We start from the raw sequence: 25809 nt of genomic DNA, 5'->3' as shown, positions 1-25809 counted from the left end.
TTCTAGGATTTGCAAAGATGCATTCTTGAAGAATTCGTAGCCCACTCTATCAACTCCATTTATATACATGTATAACTGTGTGTATTTTATATATATATATAGACACAAGGAGACCAGAGTTATACGCTCCACCCACTTTTGTTTTAAACGGCGGGAATTTTCGAAAAAATAAATAACACGTATTTAATCATTTTTAGTCTAGTTTATTTTCAGTGATTGACCCATTTTTTTAAACCCCATTATCCTGAGATACAGCATCAAACTTTATTTTTCAAATGGAACGCTATATTTTTTTACTATGGACACTACATTAATCAATATTAATTTGCATATTTTTATATTTGAGTTCCTAAAAAAACAAAAAAACAAAATTTAAATAGGTTAGGTTTTTCAAAGTTACGGCAATTTAAAATATGAAAAACCAATTTCAGTTTAATGTTAAAATTACCTTATTTTTTTTAAAGAAGCTGTTCAAACTGGGCACCATCAACGGATAGGCAAGCCAAAGCTCGGGACTCCCACGCTCTGTTCGTAGCAGCACTTATGGTGAAGAAGTCAAGTTCTAGGCAGGCTAGAGTTATTCAACGTTCCAGATTTTCGACTGAAGCCACGGGATTAAGGTACACTTTATTTTGTAGATATCCCCACAAAACATAGTCCATTGGGGTTTAGTCCGGAGATCAAGGTGGCCATTGGATCGGATAACGAGTTCCTAAGCACTTTTCATGGAAATTTCGGTCCAGGTAAACTTGAAAAACTCTCGTATTATGTGCCGGGCAAACCATCTTGTTAAAAATACATATCTAGCCGACGTTGTAGAGGAACATCTTCAAGCAGAACTGGCAAAATGTCTCTTAATAAAAGTTAGATACCTTTCACTAGTTAAGTTCTCTCTGAGGAAGTATGGGCCGATTAGTTGATTTCCTAAAACTCCACACCAAACGTTTCTAGAAAAAACAACCTGAACGTTGAATAACTCTAGCCTGCCTAGTCTTGACTTCGCCACCACAAGTGTTGCTACAAGCAAAGCGTGGGAGTCCAGAGTTTTGGCTTGCCTATCCGTTGATTGTGCCTTGTTTGAACAGATTCTTTAAAAATAATTACGTAATTTTGACAATAAACTGAAATTTGTTTTTCATATTTTAAATTACCATAACTTTTGAAAAACCTAACCGATTTCAAAAAAATTTTTTGTTTTTTTTAGGAGCTCAAATACTATAAAAATATGCAAAAAAAAATATAACGTTCCATTTGAAAAAACAAAGTTGGATGCTGTATCTCGAGATGCAGGGGTTTAAAAAAATGGGCCAATCACTAAAAATAAACTAGACTAAAAATGATTAAATACGTGTTTTTTCCCGCCGTTTAAAAAAAAAAGTGGGTGGAGCATATAACTCTGGTCACCCTGTATATAAAATATATTTAGTTAATAATTATCTATTTTTGATGCTCTTATGTCATTCAGCGTCGAGCTTTAGATAACTTAGGCTTTTAACCAACGGATGTACTCTTCCCTGTTGCTTGCCAATTTTTGGATAGAAGACCTAGTCTGACCTCGCTTTTGTGCCAAACGCCCCATGTAATCCAAATAACCCAATCTTGGTCTGCCTCTTGGTCTACGGCCTTCTGATTTGGCCTCCATCAAGCATCTAATCTTCTCCTCTTCTCTTCTCCTGCAGACGTGGCCAAACCACCCCAACTGCCGATTCTTCAACTTGGTTACGAAGGGTTGTATCTCTAAGCTGCTCCTTATTGTTTCATTTCTAATTTTATCACGCTTAGTTTTCCCTTCGATCCGGCGGAGAAATCTCATTTCGGCAGCTGTAGCCCGGGCTTGCATGCTTATCCAGCATAGTCCACGATTCTGCCCCATACTGAAGAAGAGGTAAGTAGACGGTCTTGAAGACGGTCATTTTCACTTTTTTGCTGACCTCTCTTTTACCGACCACAGTATTCCTGATCAGACCGAAGGCTTTATTGGCCACACCCACCCGATTCAGCAGCTCTTTATCAATTCTGCCATCCCGGATAAAAAAGACTCCAAGGTACCTAAACTCCTCTTCCTGTTCCATGAATGCCCCTTCACACTCCACCCGGATTGTTGTGTCCTTCCAACGTGCATTACTTTGCTTTTACTCACGTTCAGCGCCATTCCTTTCCATTTGAGCACTTCATTCCATTCAGTTACTGAATGCTGCAGATGCTCTTTGGAACTCGCTACATCATCCGCGTAGAGAAACGATTGAGCATATATCGGCCTCATTCTCCAGTTACCTACCTTTACTTGGGGTGTTCTTCTTTTACACACTTTATGTATCTCGTCCATGAAAAAATTAAAAAGCAGAGGACTTAAGCTGTCACCCTGCTTCACACCCCTCTCTAAATTAAATGGACCCGATACTTCCCCGTTCAGTCGTACAACTGCCTTGGGTTCCTGATATACTGACTTAATGGCCTTCAATAAGTTTGTAGGGATGTTCTTGGCTCTCAATGCATTCCATAATTCTTCTCTTGGTACCGAATCAAAAGCTGCTTCTAAATCCAAAAATGCTAGGTACAGATCTTTACCTTTATCCCAGGCCTTTTCAAAGATCATCCTCGGGGAGAAAATATGATCTTGAGTTTGTCTCACTGGTCTGTAAGCCGCTTGTTCTTCTTCCATATCTTTCTCAACTCGCTGGCGTAATTTGCGCTCCAATATTCGGGTATACATCTTATATACGACAGAAGATAGGCATATTGGTCGGTAGTTTTTACATTCGCTTGCATTACCTTTTTTATATATGGGGATAATGACATTATATTCCCACTCTTTAGGGATTCTTTTAACTTCCAATATTCTTAGAAATAAGGTATGCAGTTTTTTAAGTAAGTCCAGTCCTCCATATTTAATCAGCTCCGGATCAATATTGTCTATTCCTGAAGCTTTCCCAGTTTTAATCCTTTCCAGTGCAAACTCTACATCCTCTTCCCAAATCGGTTCGTCATCATCTTCTTGGATCTCTGAGTCAACGCTATCTCTAAACGGAGTTCTTCCAGGTTCCAACGGGCAATTGCCCCTAAATACCTGCGAAATATCTTCTCCAAGTGTCCAGGATCTGATTGCTATTCGACACAATCCTTCCTTCCTGATCTCTGACATTTCTAACTGGCTTGCTCCTTTTGCCTCTCAATGTTTTGACTGTCTGCCAGAAGTGCCTTACATTTTCCTGACAGCTATCCTCTAAACCTTTCCCGAATTCTTCCCAGCTTTTCATTTTCGCTTCCCTAACTACTTGTTTTGCCACGTTTCTACAATTAATATACTCTTGTCTTTCTACTTCATTCCTAGTGTATATATTCCCGATCCCTTTTTCTTTACCTCAGAAATTCCCAGGATATCAATTCTGTACTTTATCATTTCCTCAACTATTTCTACCTCCTTAACCTGCAAGCTCTTTATGTTCCATGTTCCCAAGCGTAAGTACTTGTCCGCGCCATGTCTATCCTTTAAAATCCGTCCGTTATTGAGGCTATCTATTATTCTTTGAATCATTTATACTCCAAGAGGTGGAGGCCCCGTTACCTCGAGACAACTGGTTTATTTCCTAGTCAGGAACATTTACTAACTAGGTGAAACCTTAGGGCTACCGTACTGTAGATGACCTTTTCTGTAGTGAACGTGTTGTAGTATTAGTGTACAATTTACTGTTAAGATGAGGGTGCATGGTGTAATGAGCTGTGGTAACTCGTGGGGTAGCTACTCCCCAAGTAAAAAAAAGTAAAGTAATCGCCTATTTTTTCAGGTGGGCTTAACGTCCAACTACCAATTAGGTGTCGTGGACGGAGGCGAATAGCAAACGTACTTTACTATTTCTCGTTTAACCATTAAATAAAATCCAAGGCCTAGACCGGGAATCGAACCCAGTACCACAATGCATATTAGCTTTGCAGGTCTCGCCTCTTAACCCGCTCGGCTACCGTGGCGCCTTACTCCCCAAGTGTCTGCATGCATCAGACACCCCTTGCGGGAAGTTGCATATTCAACTTAAAAATAATTTATTTGTTAACGACATCTTCCACACCTTTGAAGTAATTATAAAAATAATCAGGACATTTATCCGTCGGTAAATGAGTCTTAATTCTCAATAACTTGGCCTACCAATTTTAAATCATTTTTTTCCCCACTTTCAAAGATTGGCTTTACAGATTTTACTAGTGCTGATAAACAGTAATAAAATTATCAAAGCTATATTCGTTGCCTAGTGAAATTAAAAATATGAATGCAGCCTCAGAGAGTTGATGATTTACTAGATTCAGTTTTCAAAAGATATAGAAAAATAAAGAATAGCCAGTAATAATGAACAAGCTAAATATAGTAATTATGAATTGTTATGTCAACATATTTTAACTGAATCATCAGAACTATTAAGTTTTCTAGTAATCAAAGTCTTGGGATAGGTAGGAAAGAATTATTCCTTTTACTGATGTTAATTGACAGTCAGTCAGCTTTAAACATGTTCAAAAAATAATTAATCAAAATTAGGCCATTGGTAGAGAACTAAATGGATCACAAAGAAAAGCTTTATACGAAAAGGCAAAGGGCAATCATATTTTTTATAAATGTTAGTTACCTCTTATATTTGAGACGCCATTTACAAACTCTAGTGGTTGTGGATTTGGTGTGGCTCTGGTAGTGTCCATAGTGAATAAGGGAAAGCATCTCTCCTGGGAACTTCCAGCATCATTTCTGTTACATGTATTATCTAAAAATTACAAATTATTAACAACAGAATTTGCTTTAAACTCTTTGTTTTAACTTCTGAAAAACACTAGAACAAGAGGAGTGAATGGATTAGATTAATGTATTCATAGAAATTTTAGTTAGCTGTGTAGAGAGAGCGGAGTCGTACGCAGAGAAGTGGGGCTCACGGGACTGGCCAATCAGTCAGTACGACCTAGAGCGTGGGCAAGTTATTGTAGTAGGGTTGTTTCTCTGCGCCTGTGCACAATCTGGGAGCGAGAGGTGTCATTCGTTGAGTTCGTTCGGGAGATCTGGTTGAAGTGGCGTTGGAGGACCCTGGAGAGAGACCTTTTTATTTCCTATAGTTGTATTAGCATATGTTTGTAAAGAGATAATTTTTGTTCTTAATAAATCTGTTTTTCTTTTGTGTATTCTTTGTGTTTCCTTTACTCACCTTCCCCTTCCTTACAGTTGCAACAATCATTTATACAGTTGAAATCAAACAACAACCTCATGGAAGCAGAAGCTTAGAAGTTAGATCTAAGTTCATCGTTAGCTATTAGCCTAAGTAAACTGATAATTACTTTAAGGTCGTGAGACCACCTGGCTGAATATAAACCTCCTTGGACACTTTGACTAGCTAGCTAGACTATGTAATTTGAAACATTTAACTCCTGAGTTTCTGTCTAGATAACTACATTTAATCACATAGTCAGGATTAGAATTATGCCCACAGAATGTAATTTAAAAGATTTCACCCACTGACAGCATAACAACTGACAAAACTGGCTTTATTATTAAGCTACTGCTCATAGGTGGTATCGCTTATTACTTTGATCCCACACTACCACCACTTCATTGTCAAACTCAACATTACCCCTATTTCATTAGTGGGGTTTGTATTTCCTTAGATCCAGTAGATTCTGACTAATTTCACGCTAAACAGTTTGAATTGTGCAAATATTTTACTTACAATGCATTATTTATACAAAAACAATTGAGTTAGGGTGGATGGATGGCTTGGTTGTTTTAGATTTGCTTGGAAGGTTCAATTTTTATCTAAATCTGTCAATGACGAACTCACCACCATTTACAGCATCCATCTCGTTATAAAATACAAAATGTCGTCTCATCTTCTCCTTTAATATGCTATTCAACTCTATTGAACTGATAGGTCTACGTGGTATTGCTGCTAAAAATGGCACCCCAAATAAATGATTTTGAGCAAACCTATCGACAGGTTTCACTTTCTCCCAAAAACATACCGGTACAATGATATCTTCATCTTCGTCTACGTTTACCGGCAACACTGGGAGTTGATATCTGAAACAAACAGAAAGCACTAAACTAGAAATGTCGAATCAAATTAATTTTAATAAACAAAATTGGTTCGAAGTTACCTCATTACAACAACCCTTTGGGGATTTCCCATCATAAAAACTACATTGTTGTCAATTTTGTCTTATTCTTACTCATGTTATATTATTTTATTTGTCAGTTTAAATTCAGAAAAGCGAGTAACCTTGGTCTGAATACTTGTGTTTAAATAAAATAAAGGCCTATCGCTTTTGTTTGAAAAGTATTATTAATTATATACTCCATGGATTTCCGTAAAGCTGGGGTTTCGCTTCTCTTAAAAGAACCACTTTGTAGCTATTAACTATCCTAAAGTAAACTAATGGTACAATCTACCAATCCAGACTTTTAAAGCTGACTAACCAATTAAGTAATGAGGCCGATAGGCATACTTCCTTTAAAATCATACAAATGAACCCTCCAGCGCCAAGTAAAGAAATGATCAAATGACTGTGATTTCTGCTTTTGGGTAGTGCTATCCAAGACATACATACAGAAAGTGAAAAATCTTGAAATAGGGAGGATAATAATCATGAATTAAAATGAGAGAGCTGGTTAAAGGGGTGGGGGGCGCTACCAACATTCAGAAACACTCAGAGTTCTATTTACAACTGGTACAAAAGTGCATCATACAATTAACTAATAAAGGTTCTAGACCGAAGACATAATTATTAAGACTTACAGTTCTTCTTATAATTAATACACAGACAAACACCAGGGATAATTGCTGGTATGGACCCTGGCTGTTATGTCCTGACCACGTGGTAACTGACGCTCGACTTCAATGGGGGCAGACATGGCTGCCACGAGACTCCACCAGGCGGAGTGGTACGAAAAGCTCTCAGCACGAGCTGGATCCCCCTCTTCTTTCCCACAGTCTTTCCAACAGTCTGGGCAAAGGACGACTCGCCAGCAAGAGGGCGAAAACATCTTTAAATTTAAACTTATACGGGGATCGAACAGAAAGAGTATCGCTTTCTTGTCCCTCTCTCTCTCCCGCCCTCCCTCACACACACATCACACCCTCTCACACACTGTTCTCTCTCTCTCTCTCTCTCTCTCTCTCTCTCTCTCTCTCTAAGAGATCATTGTAACTTTTCTCAGACAGAGTACTAGGGACAGTCTCATAGCTAAAAGGAAGGTCAAGAGAGACTTCGCTACTAGGCATATTGGTTGGAATTCTCAAGAGAATTTTACCATCTACATAAATGAATCATTAACTCCTTACTTTAAAAGTTCGAATACAGTTCTAATACAGTTCACATCGTGTCTGATTAAATTTGTTTTTTTATTGTGGTTTTGGAGGTTTTATGTGCTGATTTTTTGCATAAATATTTGCCAATAGATTAGCTGAATTTTGTGCCATTCAGAACAATTTTCTGTTAAATAGTTCTTCGTTATTCATATAGGAATAGTTAACTCAATAAATAGCAGGTTGGTACGTTTTCAATTTATTCTATACAATCTGTTGTTTGTTGTTTGAACTTTGATTATTGTGGTGAGTTTTGATAAATAACTATGGCAAAATGTGGCAAGTGCAATGTTGTTCTAACGCGCGGCACAAACAGTACGCACGCACAATGCATAAAATGTAAGTTGTTGTTTCATTTAGATTGTGTTAGTTTATCCACAGATGACTGGTCAACTTTCAAAGAATTAAACAAATCATGGATATGTATAAATTGTAACAAAGAATTAAGAACTACACGTACTGATTTTACAACTGCATCACCTAGCATTGCAAAGCCAGTAACATCAAATAAAGAAATTACATCTTTAAATGATGTACTTCATGCCATACAAATGAATACTACTGCTTTGAATGCGTTTATTGAAAATCAAAAAGCTCAGAATGCTGACATAATAAAATCTCTAGATGAATGTCATGCTTGCATTAAAGAAAATACTTCTTCAGTTACTAGTTTGCAGACTAAAGTTGATTCCTTGTTAGCTCAGGTTGATTATCTAACGAATGAGAAGAAGATACTTGAGAGTAAGGTCTCTGAATTACACTTCACTGTTGAATTACTGAAGCAGGCATATCGAAGTAAAACAGTTGAAATACATAATATACCGACTACGCAAGGTGAGAATGTAGTTGAATTACTAAATAAAATTGGTACTGCACTCGATGTTGATGTCAGTGAAGTTGATGTTGTATGTAGGACTAGACCAACTGCTACTACATTTGATCCGCCTCGGCTTCCGCCTATCATTGTAACTTTTCTCAGACAGAGTACTAGGGACAGTCTCATAGCTAAAAGGAAGGTCAAGAGAGACTTCGCTACTAGGCATATTGGTTGGAATTCTCAAGAGAATTTTACCATCTACATAAATGAATCATTAACTCCTTACTTTAAAAAATTATACGGTGCAGCTCGTGCAGCGAAGAAATCTAATATTGTTAAGTATGTATGGGTTAAGAACGGTAAAATTTTGATACGAAAAGCTGATGGGGCTCCTGTCATCACAGTCCACACACTAAACGACATCCCGACAGCATGAACAGCTTTCATCGTTTACTATGTTATATTAATTATTTTAGCATTTATTATCATTATTCTCATTAATTTCAAAGATTTAACGGTTCTTTTAGTTTTTTACAATTGTTTTTATTTGTTTGGCTTTTCTTCTGTTTACATATTAATTTATAAAGGCAAATATTTCAGTTTCATTATTATGCTCATTGGTTTTATTTTTATTACTATTATCTGTATTATGATACTCATTATTACTGTTCAGAAAATCGATTTATTTCTTGGTTTAGGATATTGTAACTGCTTTTTTTTTTGGCGTGTAATGGATTTTATTTTGGTTGTATTTGTAGTTTTCACAGGATTTTTTCTCTTTTTTTGCGAAGATCAATCAGCTGCATTGTTGCTAGTTATTTACAATGCAAGCCTATTTAATCACTTTAATGTCAAGTAATTTAATTGTTTGTCACGTTAATTGCCAGTCTTTATTAGCACATATAGATGAGTTTCGTTATTTTTTTTCAAAGAATTTCTATCATGTTGTTGCTGTATCTGAATCATGGTTGAAACCGCATATTAGTGATGCGGCTGTCAGTCTTGCAGGTTATAGTTTAATTAGATGGGACCGTTTAGGAAGGATAGGTGGAGGTGTGGCTCTATACATCCACCAGTCTTTATCTGCCAAAATATTAGCAACTTCAACTGCACAATATTGTTCTCGACCTGAATTTCTCCTAACTGAAATAATCGGACACCAATCATCTAAAATATTATTCGGTGTGCTTTATCGTCCACCTAAGATTGGTTTTATATCAGATTTTGAAAATGTGTTTCATCAATATTATCAGCATTACAATCATATCATTATAGCAGGAGATTGGAATACTGATATGAATGTTGTCTCCTTTGACAGCACTTATATCAATAATTTCTTATACGAAACCAACTTATTCCTTGTTCCTTTCTATTCTACCCATCACACTGCCACCTCACATACCTGGCTTGATCTTTTTATAGTAGACGATGAAGATAAAGTTCTGGAACATTGTCAACATCCAGTTCCATTTCTTTCCAATCACGATCTACTTCAAATTAAATATTATTTTAAAGTTCCACGTACGAGTTGCGATAACATCGTGATTAGGGATTTTAAACAATTTTCTGCCGATGATTACATAGATGACTTACAGAATTGTGAGTGGTCTGATCTGTATAATTCTACATCTATTGATGATAAAATACAAATGTTTAATACTTATATTATAGACACAATGAATAAACATGCTCCACTGCGTTCTATTCGAGTAAGACGTCCACCAGCTCCTTGGTTATCAGATGATATTCGGAATTTAATGCGTGAACGAGATAAGCTCAGAAGAGCCTTTATCAGGACGCGTAAAGAAGACTTACATATTAAGTTTAAAACACTTAGAAATGTGGTTCAAAATAAAATTAGAAATGCGAAACGTTCGTATTATTCAAATGTTTTTTCAAACTTAAACAATAGCAAAATAACCTGGAAAGAACTTAGGAAGTTAGGATTAATTAAAACTCGTTCTCAACTAAGTAATATTCCTTACAATTGCAATGAAATAAATAAATATTTTGCTTCATTCATCAATAAAACTACAGATTATGATACTCTGGAAATAACTCATAAAGAGAAACCTTTCAATGAAAATAGTTTTTATTTCAAACATATTACCTTCGATACACTTTTATGTAATCTCTTCCACAGTAAATCTGAAGCCAAAGGTGTTGATGAAATTTCAATAAATTTTCTGAAAAAATCCATGCCTGTCATCATTCCTCCTCTATTAGACATTTACAATTTCTCCTTAAATCATTCGACATTTCCTTCCTTATGGAAACATTCCTTGATCCGAGCCTTCCCTAAAACTAAACATCCATCCTCACTAAAAGATCTGCGTCCTATTTCATTGCTGTCTGCTGTTTCTAAGCCTTTGGAAAGAATGGTATGCCATCAGCTTAAGGAATACTTGGAAAATAATAATCTCATGGATCCGTTACAATCCGGTTATCGTGAGTGTTACAGTACACAGAGTGTGTTACTAAAAGTTACAGACGATATTCGTTTTGCTATTGATAAGCGCATGTTAACCATTTTAGTGTTGTTTGATTTTACAAAGGCTTTTGAATCAGTTAGTCACACTCTTCTTCTAAAAAAATTAAAATTATTGGAATTTTCTGATGCAACTCTTAGATGGTTTCAATCATATTTGTGTAATAGAAAACAGTCCGTTGTCTCTGGGCATGGAGATTATTCATCATGGGAACCAGTTTATTCGGGTGTACCCCAAGGTTCTGTTCTAGGTCCTCTTCTGTTCTCTCTGTATATCAACGATATCTCATCATCTATCAAGCATTGCAAATATAGTCTATATGCAGATGATTTACAGATATACCTTCATTGCCCATTGTCTGAATTAGAACAGGGTATAGCCCAAGTCAATTCCGATGTTTATTCAATTAATGAATGGGTGAAACAAAATTGTGTTGAGTTTAATGTTTCCAAAACCAAAGCCATGATTGTTGGAAGTGCCAGATATATCAACGATATTGATATGAATTTTATTACAAAAATAACAATAGATCAGGCTTCTATTCCTTATGTTGATTCTGCTAAATGTTTGGGTGTCACTATTACTAGTACTCTATCATGGAATAATCATGTTGGTGACATATCTAACAAAATTTCTAAAACTTTGTGTCAGCTTAAATACAATAGGAATTTTCTGCCTATTTCGCTAAGAAAACAGCTGATTACTACACTTATATTTCCGCATTTAGATTACTGTTCGCTAGTGTACAATGATTTAACAGCTGAATTGAACATAAAATTACAAAGGTCAATAAATTCCTGTGTTCGTTTTATTCTAAATGTAAGAAGAGATGAGCATATTACTCCTCATTTTATTTTTCTTAATTGGCTGAATGTCAAGTTTAGAAGGAAGTACTTTTTGGGAAGGTTTCTGTTTATGCTTCTAAAAAATAAACGTCCTGAATATTTATTTAATCTGTTTATTAGGAAGGCACGATTAGATTTAAAAAATACCAGAACTGCTAATTCCAAATTTTATATTTCTCCATATCGAACAGTTACCTATAAAAATTCATTTCTTGTACAATCTTCTCTTTTCTGGAATTCTTTACCTCTTACATTAATTCATAAAAGTACAATAGCTTCATTTAAAAATGCATTGTATGATTTCTTAATGCGGTCTTTCATAGAAGACGCTTCTCATTAGAGAGTTTATTATTTAGTTTTATATCTATTAATTAAGTGTACTTCAATGTAATTTTTGTTATAATAATTTTACTTTTATATTGCTTTTACTTATAGAGAACTTATTTTTTTTTTTTTTTTTTTTTTTTTTTTTTTTTTTTTTTTGGCGCATCAACAGCTGAGGTTATTAGCGCCCGGAGCTTTTTCCAGTGCACTGCCGGCCTCCGGACAGTGTTCTCTCGTTACAGACAACACTGTCCATCACCGGACAGTGAGCTGTAAGAAGCTCCTAGGAAGAGAAAATCTAAGGGTCAGCTGCTGGATTCGAACCCGGGACCTCCGCGTGGGAGTCCAGTATGCTAACCTCATAGCTAATCCCTTCCCTCTAGAGAACTTATTGTAATTAATTTTGTAATTTAAATTTTGTTTGTTGTTCTTAAGGGATATTGTCCCAGGACAAAATAAAAGTTTCTTTCTTTCTTTCTCTCACTTATGATGAACATATTACTCCTTATTACCACCGGCTGAACAAGCTAAGTGTTGAATACAGAAGGCAGTATTTTTTAGGTGCCTTTATTTATTTTCTGTTTAGAAATAGAGCGCCAGATTATTTGTATTCACTATTTAGTAGCAAAGAACAGTTGCACTTGAGAACCACTCGACAAGTGGATACAAAGTTGTACACGCCCACACCTAGAACTGAAACTTATCAAAATTCTTTTTATTTAAAAGCTTGAAGGTTATGGAACTCCCTTCCGATTGGTTTGCGTGCCAAGTCTGTTACTACATTTAAACATCATTTATATGAACATCTTCTCAAAAGTTATCTAAATCTGTAATTTGCAATTTTATTTTTTTTTATGATTTAAGGCGCGCCAACATCTAAGGTTATTGGCGCCCGGAGCTTTTTCCAGTGCACTGCCGGCCTCCGGACAGTGTTCTCTCGTTACAGACAACACTGTCCATCACCGGACAGTGAGCTGTAAGAAGCTCCTAGGAAGAGAAAATCTAAGGGTCAGCTGCTGGATTCGAACCCGGGACCTCCGCGTGGGAGTCCAGTATGCTAACCTCATAGCTAATCCCTTCCCTCTAGAGAACTTATTGTAATTAATTTTGTAATTTAAATTTTGTTTGTTGTTCTTAAGGGATATTGTCCCAGGACAAAATAAAAGTTTCTTTCTTTCTTTCTCTCACTTATGATGAACATATTACTCCTTATTACCACCGGCTGAACAAGCTAAGTGTTGAATACAGAAGGCAGTATTTTTTAGGTGCCTTTATTTATTTTCTGTTTAGAAATAGAGCGCCAGATTATTTGTATTCACTATTTAGTAGCAAAGAACAGTTGCACTTGAGAACCACTCGACAAGTGGATACAAAGTTGTACACGCCCACACCTAGAACTGAAACTTATCAAAATTCTTTTTATTTAAAAGCTTGAAGGTTATGGAACTCCCTTCCGATTGGTTTGCGTGCCAAGTCTGTTACTACATTTAAACATCATTTATATGAACATCTTCTCAAAAGTTATCTAAATCTGTAATTTGCAATTTTATTTTTTTTTATGATTTAAGGCGCGCCAACATCTAAGGTTATTGGCGCCCGGAGCTTTATTCAGTGCACTGCCGGCCTCCGGACAGTGTTCTCTCGTTACAGACAACACTGGCCATCACCGGACAGTGAGCTGTAAGAAGCTCCTAGGAAGAGAAAATCTAAGGATCAGCAGCTGGATTCGAACCCGGGACCTCCGCGGAGGAATCCAGTACGCTAACCGCATAGCTAATCCCTTCCCTGCAATTATAATTATTATTATTGTTGTTGTTATTATTATTATTACTTACCCCTGTGGTTCCGGGGTTAGAATAGGGCCACAGTGTCTCCCGCTTGACGTAAGAGGCGTCTAAAGGGGCAACTGTCCGTTGACCTGTTACCTCTATCCTTTGTGTCCGCTCCCGTTTCTTTCCAGTTTCCCTTATCCCTTGGTTCCCATCACATATTTCCCATTTCGGTCCGCGCCTGCTTGCCGGAGTGCCCCCGCGCCGGCAGCTCCCTTCGTGAGGCGGGCCTTCCACCGGAGGGTACATCTTAAAACTGGGTTTCTTGCGCTCCCCAGGCAGCCGAATAGTACAGTGGCCCGGGTCGAGTTAGCCATCATGACCTGGCTGCCACACCAGCCGGTGTATAATCACGTCTGCGGCCTGCCGTTGTGGGCGGGGGGCTCTGTTCGAGGCCACCGGTCGTGAGCGCGTCGCGCTTGGGGGGCCGCGGGTGCGGGGGTATGGCGCTCTTGGTTGGCTGGGTGTTGGCTCGGATAATTTTTTCCTTTCTCTTAATTCCCTGTTCCAAAATATCCTGTAGGAGTTATTGAGTTGAGTGAAGAAACTTTTATATAATGAAGAGTACAATTAAAAAAACTGTTCCTAAAGCGCAGGAAACAAATTGCGGGGTTCCCTACCCCAAAGAAAAATTGTGAGCAACCCTGGTGTAGCAGAGGTAGCAACCATGTCTGTGGGCGACACAAGCCCCTTTCAACGGAGTTCTAAATTGCGGAGAACCCCACCGGACATCACGCCATCTAAGATCATGGTGGAAACAGAAGTCGTCCGACTCAAATGCTTCATCTAGCCCGTTGGAGAGGATATCAACCCGGCAGCGGTCAAAGTATGAATCACCCGCCATTTCTGGAGATCTGGCCGGGGGACCGGTTGGATCACCGGAGCAAAAAGATATGGAGGACGCTTGTAGGAGGGTGGATGAGGAGCTTGCCAGAATGCGGGAGGTTATCAAGAAAATGAAACTTGCGACAAGTCGGCAACGGAACATTATTATATTGTTATTTAAACTGTAAGCAGTAGTCCAATTCTTTTCTTTTAGGTTAAAATTTTTATTTATTTATTTATTTGTGTATAGATTTAAAAAAGAAATGAAATTTCAGTTTTATTTTTTTCTTTTTTTTTACTCTGTATATATTGTATATATTAATTTGGCAGCAACTCAGAGGAGAAAATATTTGTTTAATTAAATTTATGTATATACTTTTTGTTGTCCTTAAGGGACTATTGTCCCAGGACATTAATAAACGTATTTCTTTCTTTCTTTCACTCTATTGCATACAGGGTGTATAAGGAGGAGTGGTCGAAACTTCGTGAGTTGATTCAGCAGATCAAATGCAACAAAAAATATTCTCTTCTCTTTGGCCCGATTCTCAATAGTGTCCAAGATATTTTCATTTTTAACTTTTCCGACCATACTCGCGTTTTTCACCATAAAAACGGCCGTAACTTTTCTATCCTTTATCCTACAACAAATCTGCTTATTCTAAACGAAAGAGCATTAAATTTCTTATAAACCTGCTTAACCTAGATTCTCAAAACGTTTCTTATAACAATGAAAATTTTTACTTTAATGTCTAAAAAATTCGTTCTCGATGATTTTTGTTAAATTTTTCAACTGTATTTTTTCAATGATTAATGAATCAAGGAGTCACATAATTTCAGAAAAAGTTGCGCATTTATTGAGATTCAAGACCATATGGATTTTTTTTGATTTTTAATAAAACCCTACCCCGAACAGAGGGGTGTAAATGCAGAAAACTGGGATTTTGCGTAACTGACTTTTTACTACTAATTTACTCAAATGTCAATTTTTGGAGACGGAACAAAAAGAAAAGTAACCATTTTAGTTTTTAACAATCATTATTTAATAAAACGGAAGTAAAAAATAAAGTAGCAATAAAACGCAGTAGTTGACTACAATTGTTTGTGCAACTTATTTTAATGACATAATGGAGGTTTTTTTTTCATAAAAGTTAATTAATAATAATTCAAAAATAAAATGGTAATTTTCTTTGTTCATTCTCCAAAAATTGATTAGTTTTGAATTATAATTAATTATTTTTGTTGAAAAAAACCTCCATTATGTCGTTAAAATAAGTTGCACAAATAATTGCAGTCAAGAAACTAAAAATTTGCCACAATTCTTTCCCACTTCTCTGCTTTTGTTTTTTATAATATCATTAGATACTACTCAAAAAATAAAGGGAGTTACGGTTTGAACTTTTTTTCTATCGTCAATAATTAACCAAGAAAAAGGAGGTGGATAACTTAGCCCGGACACCCTGTATACATGGTGTATATGGAGGAATGGTCGAAACTTCGGGAGGTGATTCTGGGCATTACAACAAAAAATTCCATATAAACTTCGGCTCAATTCAGCTCCGTTTTATAAATATTTTTAATTTTATGTTTTTTCAAGGTACCATTACTTTTTAGCAAACAGTTGTCTATATTTCTCAAACTACTAAAACTCAGCAATTTCAATCAGCTCATTAGAAAGAAGGTTAAATTTGCTTTTAAATAAGCTAATTTATATTTTAAAATAATAATATTAAGTATTTCACTTTGTGGCCCAAACATAAGAAATAGTAAGTTTCTAATTTTTTCCAATAACTTCATTTTTCTCAAAAATTTTATATATTGTAACGAAGTTGACCTGAGCAGAGAAGAAAGGCCTAGATTGTTCTGGGAGTTGAGCGACCGAAGTCTATAACGGTCCACCACTGTGTAAGCAAAAGGCCGGACTTTACCTGAGCCGGAGAAGAAAGGGCTAGATTGTTCTAGGAGTTTGGTGACCGCAGCCTGTAACGGTCCACCTCTGTGTAAAAGTAAGCTAAGGGAGCGGCCCTAGTTGGGGTGGGCAGTATTTTTTTTCCAGCCAGTGAGTGGCAGGTTGGAGTGAGACCAACGGAGTTAATGTGGGGCAGTCCCAGTTGGAGTGGGGGAGTCGCAGTTGGAGGGAGGCAGACAGAGTTCCAGTCAGTCTCGGTTGGAGAGAGTCAGAGTTGAGTCGGAGTTCGGCGGAGTTAGCCAGTTGGGCTGTTAGCCGGTTAGTTAGACACACAGTTTGAGAGAGTCAGTGTTGCGGAGTGCTTCAGAGTTAGCCAGTTAGGTAGTTAGTTAGTGAGTAGAGCTTTGTTAGTGCAGCTGAGGTTAGTGCAATTCAGTGCAGTGCGGACCAGTAATCAGTCGGGGAACAGTTTTGTGGTGTATTTACGTAGTGAGTGAGTAACAGTAAACTGTTGTGACTGTTGTAAGTGGTGACTGTAATGAATAGCGTTAATTGCTAGTAAATGTTAATGTTAGTAATGTTACTTACTACTTACAGACTACTTATAAGTTAGGCGAGTTTTATTATTTATCGAATCCACACATAAATTAAATTAACCAGTGGCAGTCACTAGTTGTGTAAGTAAAGTTTTTAGTAAAAGGACAAAAACTTTACAATATGTTAAAAATGTACACTACTCATGAAAAACATCTACATGCAATCACCTTCCGAAAGGTATACCATGAATAGTAGTTATTTTAAAAATTGATGCAGAAATTGCTTATTAATTGCAAAAAAATAGTCTCGTTATTTAATAGCCACACCTCGTATATAATATTTTTTGAGAAAAATGAAGTCAAAGTTTTGGGAAAAAATTAGAAACTTGCTATTCCTTATGTTTGGGACACAAAGTGAAATACTTAATTATTAATTATTAGCAAATTTAACCTTCTTTCTAATGAGCTGATTGAATTGCTTTAGATGTAAAAGTTTGAGAAATATAGACAACTGTTGCTAAAAAGTAGTAATACCTTGAAAAAACATAAAATTAAAAATATCCATAAAACTGGGCCGAATCGAGCCATAGATAAATCTCGACGCTTATAAGGACAAGAGTTCGCCCAACCCAAATAAGGCCCTTTCTAATAATATAATTACCAATATTTCTATAACCCTAAGTCCGATTTTGATAAAATTTAGCTCAATAAACGGTTAAAAAACGCAGTTTGATTTTGCTATTTGCGTAAAAATACCTTCCTATTATATTCAAAAAGCTTTCTCAAAGAAATTGTTATTGAGGATGGTTTGGGGACCGCAAATATAATCATTCTTTAAAAAGATCTCTCCAGTGGTAGTTACGGTCCGGTCTCAACACCTTATCAAGTTATAATGATAAAATTGTTTTTCCAACTTTTAAAAAAATCTGTAGAGCAGATATGTAACTATGCCAAATAGACAAAAAAAAAAAATCTATCCAAAAGGTTCAAAAATCACCTTAACAAAAACTTACAGTTTAAAATGTTGAGAGTAAGAGTTGATTAAACTACATTTTGGTGTTTTACCAATATTTGCCGACTAAAAAAGAAGATATTTAGAGTTAAATTTTGGTTTCGTTTGAAACAGTGAAATCTTTAACTTCAAATATCTGGAAAACTACTCGATAGATTTTGTTTATACTTTATCTGTATTTGGAGACAACTTTTGTCTATGAATGTATAAAATTTAGTAAAAACTGTCGAGTAGGAAAGGAGATATTTAGAGTTAAATTTTGGTCTCGGTTGAAACAGTGGAAACATTAACTTGAAATATCTGAAAAACTACGCAATTGATTTCGTTTATATTTCACCTGTATAAGGAGACACCTTTTGTGTATAATTATATAAAACTTCGTAAAAGTCTGCCGAGTAGGAAACGAGATAATTAGAGTTAAATTTTGGTTTCGTTTGGAACAGTGAAATCTTTAACTACAAATATCTCGAAAACTACTCGATAGATTTTGTTTATATTTTATACGAATAAGAAGACACTTTTTGTGTATAATTGTGTGAAATATCGTAAAAATATGTAAAAATTAATGTGAGTAATGTTAATGTGTTAATAAATCAGGTTATTACTTACAAATTTAGCGAGTTTTATTATTTATCAAACCCACATATTATTTAAATTAACTAGTGGCAGGCATTAGTTATAGTTGTGAAGTTTTTAGTAAAAGATAGGAAAAACATTACATTGGTGTCAGAAGTGGGATATATGTAGTAAAACCGCTAAACGAGTAAGTGTTGATTTTATTAGTTCGGGTGAATTGCCGGAAAGTTTTGGAAAATAGACGAGTTTTATATGCCAGTGAGTACTAGGAAGCAGAACATGGAAGTGTTAATGACACTGATGAGGGAGATGAAAGAAGACATGAGAAAGGGCCAAGATGAGATGAACAAGCGCCAAGATGAGATGAACAAGCGCCTAGATGAGATGAACAAGCGCCAAGATGAGATGAACGAAGGCGGCAAGGATGATGCAGGTAGTGGAGATAGCAGGTCGGAATGTATAGGTGAATGTGACCAGATTAAAGGAGGGTGTAGCCGTGCAAAAGTTCAGGAAGCTGCGTGGGAAGAAGAAAGCATAAAAGCGCTAGAAAACTGCAGCGGACAGGAAGAGCAAGACCAAGGTAAGAGTACCATTATTGTTCAACCAGGAGTAGAATGGAGCCCTGAAGCGAGCAGGGAGGAACGACTTCTGGGTGAGGACACGGGGTCTGTGCTCAAGGGTCAGGAAGAAGTGGTCCGGATAGAGGTTGCACCAAGCAACGTACAGAGTTACTGTGCCCAGCGGAATTCGCTCGCCATTGAGGTGGGGATTTTGTCGCGAGACCGGAAAAGCGTGGACCGGAAAGAAGCGGGAGATCAAGTACACCTGTCAGAATCGAAAACGGAAGAAGGGCTATCGGACATCCACCAAGGAGGTAGCACCAGGATCCATCTTGCAGTAAAGAGGGCATTGGCCAAGCGGAGGCAGCGGTTCTCTTTGGTAGGCTACCACGAGGACGGTGTAGACTGGGCTAGTCGGTGCACCGAGTGGGTAGCAAGAAAGGGAACCAGCCGAGAAACCAATGGTGCCCTGAGGCAGGGTTACCTGGGGTATTGGGTTACCGCTCAAGAGGATAGCCTTCGATTTGGCAGGACCCTCTCCTGATTCCGGAAGAGGAATGCGCTATACTCTGGTTGCAGTGGACTGCTTCAGTAAGTGGGCAGAGGCCCACGTCGTACCAGAACAGGACGCGTCAACGGCAGCTGAAGCCTCGACGGTCTACTAGATCCTCGGCGTCAGGAGGACAAGGTCGACGCCGCTACACCCTCACTTTGACGGCATGGTGGAGCGAAGCTACAGGACCCTAGGAGGCTATCGGAGGACTTTGAGGAAAGATCATCAGGAGATTTGGGATGAACAGACACCTCCCATAATGATGGTGTACCGATCGGCAGCTCAAGAGACCGCAGAGCGAATGCTTGCTTGCGTTGTGCTTGGCAGAGAGCGTCGACTAACCGGTGACCTTCCATTTGGCAGCCTGGAAGCTGAAGAGACGGACGTGGTTAGCTGTGCTGCGAAACTTCGCCGTAATTTGAGAGCTGTACGTGGAGGGATGCGCGGCAGGAGGAGACTGGACAGCGACCGGACGAGGACATCGTGTGACAGGCAGGTCTTTGGAAGAACGTTCCAGAGAGGTGAGAAAGTTTGGGCGTATAAACGTGTCCGCAAAAAGGAAAACCTCCTAAGTTGCTGCGTAGGATCTTACACCACTGTCTCACTGCTCAACGACCTGGTGTTCGAGATCCAACGTACGACCAGATCCAAGATGAAGGTGGTGCACTTGGACCGATTGCTGCCCAACGTCACGAAGGAGACTTCTGTTCGGGACGAACAGTTCATGACGGGGGCAGTGTAACGAAGTTGACCTGGGCAGAAACGAAAGGCTTAGATTGTTCTAGGGGTTGAGCGACCAAAGTCGGTAACAGGCCACCACTGTGTAAACAAAAGGGCCGGTCTCTACCTGAGGAGAAAAGAAAGGCCTAGATTGTTCTAGGGGTTGAGCAACCAAAGTCGGTAACAGGCCACCACTGTGTAGACAAAAGGGCCGGTCTCTACCTGAAATGGAAAGGAAAAGGTTAGATGTTCATGGAGTTTAGTGACCGTAGCCTGTAACGGTCCACCGCTGTGTAAAAGCCAGCTAAGAGAAAGGCCTCAGTTGGGGTGGTGGCATATGTGTTTTCCCAGCCAGTGATTGACAGTTGAGAGTGAGACAGACGGAGTTGGAGAGAGACAGAGAATTGGAGGAGGAGGCCCTAGTTGGGGTGGTGGCAGTGTGTGTTTTCCTCAGCCAGTGACCGGCCGGTGGGCGTGTCACAAGTTACAGCAATGTTCACAGGAGCCCGACACCTCGAGCTGACTCCGCAGAATCACATTAATATATACACTTAGTTTTCCCACATTACTCTCTTACTCTCTTATGCCGCTTATGCTCATGTTCTGATGTTCTCTTAATATTTTTTCACGCTCTCCTGCAATTGTATTCTTGTCAAACCCTCCGAGCTGTTAACATCTAATTTTGCTGTTAAATAAATTTTTTTTAAAAAGCTCTTCTCTCTTTCAAATATCATAACTGGCGCCCGCAAACACGGACTCGAAAAGCTTTTTTAAAAATATTTTATTTTCTACGTGGTCATTCGCCCCGATCAGCAGAAGCAGCCCTGACGAGGAAGAAGACATCCAGGAGCAGCAACATCACAACAGAAAGAAGAACCCAAGATCAATTTCTTGTAAGTAATTCTCTCTTATCTCTAATTTTATTTTTTATTAATTTTTGCTTATTTTGTGTATATTTCCTTTTCTTTTCCTATTTAAAATTAACATGGCAAACGAAGCCCCATTAGTCTCTAAACCCATATCACTTGAAGTACACAAATACATTCCCCGTTATGACGGAACTCCCTATAAATTACCTAATTTCATATCAACCCTTCAAGACATTTACGCTGTACATTGCGACGAAACTGTAAGGGAGAGGGATAGCAATCATTGGATTCTATTTAGAGCAGCAATGAGCCATTTAGACGGTCCCGCAGAGGCTGTTGTCTTAAATAATAATGCGGATCATTTACTGGATATTATTAGAATATTAAAGAAACATTTTGCAGATAATAGAACTGTTCCGGACCTAATTGCCGAAATTACCATTATGAAATCTAACAATAGGGAACACCCTATAGAATTTCTAAATAAACTTGACGAAAAACGGACTAACGTCATTACTAGATACAAGTTAGATGGAGTACATAACCCGATATTAACAATGCTAACGGAACAACTAGACGCGACACTTGTAAGAACTTTACTTCACGGAATACATCCAACTCTAGGTTCACACTTACAAGTTCTACAACCAAAAAACTTAGAAGACACACGAACTAAACTCATAAACGACTGCAGTATAGTACTTGAACAATTAAGATATAATTCAACCTTAGATGTTATTAACAAAAATGACACAAGGAGACCACAGAACATACCACATTTTAAAATCCCAAATTACGAACCACCTAAAGTACCTTCTAAACCTTATCATAATAAACCATCAAATCAAAAACCTCATAACTATTATAATCAACCGATGCGACAACCCAATCCATGGAATCCTAAACCAAACTTCCCACAACCCAATTACCAACGAAATTCCTATCAACCGCATCATCCTAATTGGTTTTCTCAAAATACGGTCTCGATGAAAACACAAAACTCTACCCCAAATTTTATAAATTACAAATCACCACAGGAAATGACTTACATTAAAGAAGCTCCAGAAACGGAAAAAATGCAAACTCAACTTAATCAACTAACGGACGCCGTGAGTAACATTACAGAACGTTTCAATCATTTTTTAGACTTAGGCAGACATCCAACGAAACCCCCAGACAGTTTGAGTTAAAGATAATTAATAAATCTCTACCACACTTTATCGACTACAAAGACAGAAAGTGGCTAATCGACACAGGATCGTTAAAAAATTACATAAAACCATCACTTGTTCCCCCTAATATTACTAAGTATAAAGAAGAATTCATTGTGAAAACCCCCGCTGGAACCAGCAAAGGTTCCGAATATATATACTTTGTACCAGATCTCGTATTTCCAAATACTCAGAAAATTAAAATGTACCTATTCGATTTCTCCCCGAAGTACGATATTTTACTAGGACATGAGACATTAAGAGAAATTAAAGCAAATGTGAACTTTGAAAAAAATTTATTAGAATACGAAGGCGGAGCAAAACAATTATTATTATCTATAGACAGTAAGGAAATTAATTTAAAACCAGGATTTAATGTAATCACTGTACCTGTTAGGTCAACTCCCAACTTGAAAACAGGATTACTTAAATCTATTAAAAATAGTAAATTTAATATAGAAGAAGGAATTGTAGACATAAAAAATAACGAATGTACTTGTGTAGCATACTCCAATGAGCTTATGACCATTAGCCCTGAGCCTATGGAGGTAGAAGAAGTAGATACTCTATGTTACCCTAATAATTTCGCGACCAACTGTCCCGAAGATATTAGAGAAACTGTAGAAAGCATTCCACACTTAATTCGTACAGAACATATGAACGAAGAAGAACGGAATAAAATAATAAATTTAGTTAAAAAGTTCCCAGAAATAATATTAAAAGGTAACGAACCATTAAGTTGTACGAACCTCTTAAAACATAAAATTAATGCTACGGACGAACTACTAGTGTATAATAAAAATTGTAGATATCCCCAAATTTCTCAAAAAGAAGTACAAATTGAAAAAGACAAGTTATTACAAAAACAAATTAACAATAAAACTTTTGACGCTAAGTACTCTTATAATATAACCGACCCTCTAGATAAGCTAGGAAGAAATTACCCTTTCGATCCAGACATTCAGGACCCAAATATTAGGGTTAGAGAGAGAGAGAGAAAAAAAAAAATGAGACGGACTGGATAAGGTTTACATAAAAGGAATAAACGGATAAATAAAAGAATAAATTAAAGTAAATAAATAAAAAGTATTTAAACGCGCGTAATTCGAGAAAAAAAAATTAAAATAAATAAAATAAAAATAAATAAATAGACCTGCGAAGCTAATATGTATTGTGGTACTGGGTTCGATTCCCGGTCTTTAGGCCTTGGATTTTATTTAATGGTTAATAAAAGAAATTTACAGTAAAGTATGTTTGCTAGTCGCCTCCGTCCACGACACCTAATTGGTAGATGGACGTTAAGCCTCGCCTAAAGAAATTGGCGATTACTTTAAAAATAAATAAATATTATAAATAATAAAATAAATCCTGTAAGTTTAAAGACTAACTTGGCAGACGGACGTATGTCTATTGTCGAAAAGTGTATTTTTTATTTAGTATGGATTATATAATTTTCTATTATTAAATAATAAAATATTATTATTAAATAATAAAATAATCCCTATTTAATAATAATACTAAAAATAATAATAAACCTTTATTTGTGTAAAAAATTAAACAAATTTTTCATTATGCAGAAATTAAAAATATATTCTTTTCCCTTTTTATTTTTACATTATTAATGTTAGTAATATTATTATTTTTTAATCCCTATTTATATTGATATAATAATTAAGAGTTAAGAAACTATCAATAACAAGAATATGATTATCACTATGTATTGACGAATTAGCCCAAGGGAATACGGAAACGAAAACAATGACAACGAAAATGCAAGTTTAATAACTGTACATTCTCAAGACAGTTCTAACGAACAGGTCGTAACTGTAGATGACGACAAAATATACGATCCTTTAATACCTTTCAATACGATCAACGTAAATTCCTAACAATTATAGACTGTTTTTCAAAAAAACTCATGGCTTACCCACTAACTAGTCTTAATCAGTTAGAAATACAATCTTGTCTTAATGAATATTTCTCATTATTTCCTACCCCAAAAATAGTACAAATGGACAACGGTAGAGAATTCGACAACGAAGGATTGAAAAATTTCTTAAAATTGTATGACATCGAACCATATTATATTACTCCAGGTCACCCCGATTCGCAAGGTTTATTAGAAAGAGCCCACTCTACACTGATCGAACTTTTAAATGCTATTCAGTTAGAAACAAAAAGTAATAAAACAGAGGAAAATATGAAGTTAGCCATTATAGCCTTTAATAATACCTTAAACAGTACATTAAAATTATGGAAATCACCTTCGGTGTATCTAAAAATCCTTACACTAACGAACTTACAGAAACCCTTATAACAGAAGAACGTGCAAACAATTACTTAGAAAAATTAAAATTAGTGCATAAAATGGTCAAAAATAAAACGGAAGAAGAAAAACAACGAAGAACCGAGAAGCTAAACATTAGTCGTGAGAAAAACATAGACATTCCTGACTATCCATATTTAAGAACAACTTTTCACAAGAAAAATAAACCTAAATATTTTAAGGTAGCTTATGACAAAACAAATAAAACCGCCAAAAATCCCAATCTAAACCCTAGGCACTCCTTTAAAATACATCCTAATCGCATCAAAAGACCTAGAAGACAAATAAAACAAAAAGACCCTCTTGTTTCAGCACAAGATGCTCATTCTCCTATTCCTGGTCCCAGTGGTCTCGCACAAGACGACTGACTTAAGCAAGACTTATGGTATTACCCCTATCAAAATACAAGATTCTTTTGTGATTAACCAGACGTATACATATATGCACAACATTGATTTAAAATTTCTGCAAACAGAATTAGGCAACATTGAAAGATCACTGAAACTCATTCGAGCTAAAACGCAAGACGAACACTATATTAACATAATCAATTTACACTTGAAAAACACAAAAACGAAACTAGCCCACCTGCACTCTAATTCAAATAGAGCTAAACGAGGACTTATAAACGGACTTGGAACCGCAATATCATGGCTTACTGGTAACATGGACGCCAACGATAAAGCTAAATATGACGATATACTTAAACAAGTTCAGACCAACGAATATCACTTAGAACATAATGTTGAAAAGCAACTGACAGTTAACAAAAGACTTATAGAAGAATTCAATAAAGACCTCAAAATTATACATTCAAACAATCAAAAAATAACTGACTATTTTAAACTAATCTATAACGAATCTAGTGCCCTAGAACTTAACCAACAACTCTCATTTCTATTTGGTACACTCACTTTAATATACAACAAAATAAATGATTTAGTGACAAGTATAGAATTTTGTAAAATAAACATCCTACATTCTAGCATTCTAACTCTTGAAGAACTGGACATCATGGTTAAAACTTCTAAAGTAAGTTTAATATCAAAAGACTTAGAAATATTATGGCAACTGGGCACG

The 25809-nt window shown here is 36.7% G+C and overlaps 1 protein-coding gene across 4 annotated transcripts in view; it reads right to left on the bottom strand.

Annotated features, from left to right (window-relative positions):
* LOC141459117 (ubiquitin carboxyl-terminal hydrolase 4-like) overlaps nucleotides 1-25809 on the bottom strand; it is an 87792-nt gene that overhangs the window by 22463 nt on the left and 39520 nt on the right. For 3 of the 4 annotated variants that reach the window (XR_012461384.1, XM_074137735.1, XM_074137737.1), the window contains exons 12-13: nucleotides 5808-6046; nucleotides 4614-4745 (exon numbers count right to left, since the gene is read on the bottom strand). Coding sequence is in view for 3 of the 4 variants with exons in the window: in XM_074137735.1 (XP_073993836.1) it covers nucleotides 4614-4745; nucleotides 5808-6046 (371 nt within the window). In the remaining variant the exon portion in view is untranslated. The remainder of the gene's footprint in view (nucleotides 1-4613; nucleotides 4746-5807; nucleotides 6047-25809) is intronic. The other variant, XM_074137736.1, reaches the window with a different exon arrangement.

Source organism: Rhodnius prolixus, unplaced genomic scaffold (assembly GCF_049639745.1).
Source record: "Rhodnius prolixus isolate KJV_2025 unplaced genomic scaffold, Rpr scaffold_11, whole genome shotgun sequence".
Lineage (NCBI taxonomy): Eukaryota > Metazoa > Arthropoda > Insecta > Hemiptera > Reduviidae > Rhodnius > Rhodnius prolixus.
The sequence above is the reverse complement of the archived record's forward strand: the minus strand, read 5'-3'. Positions and strand labels throughout refer to the sequence as shown.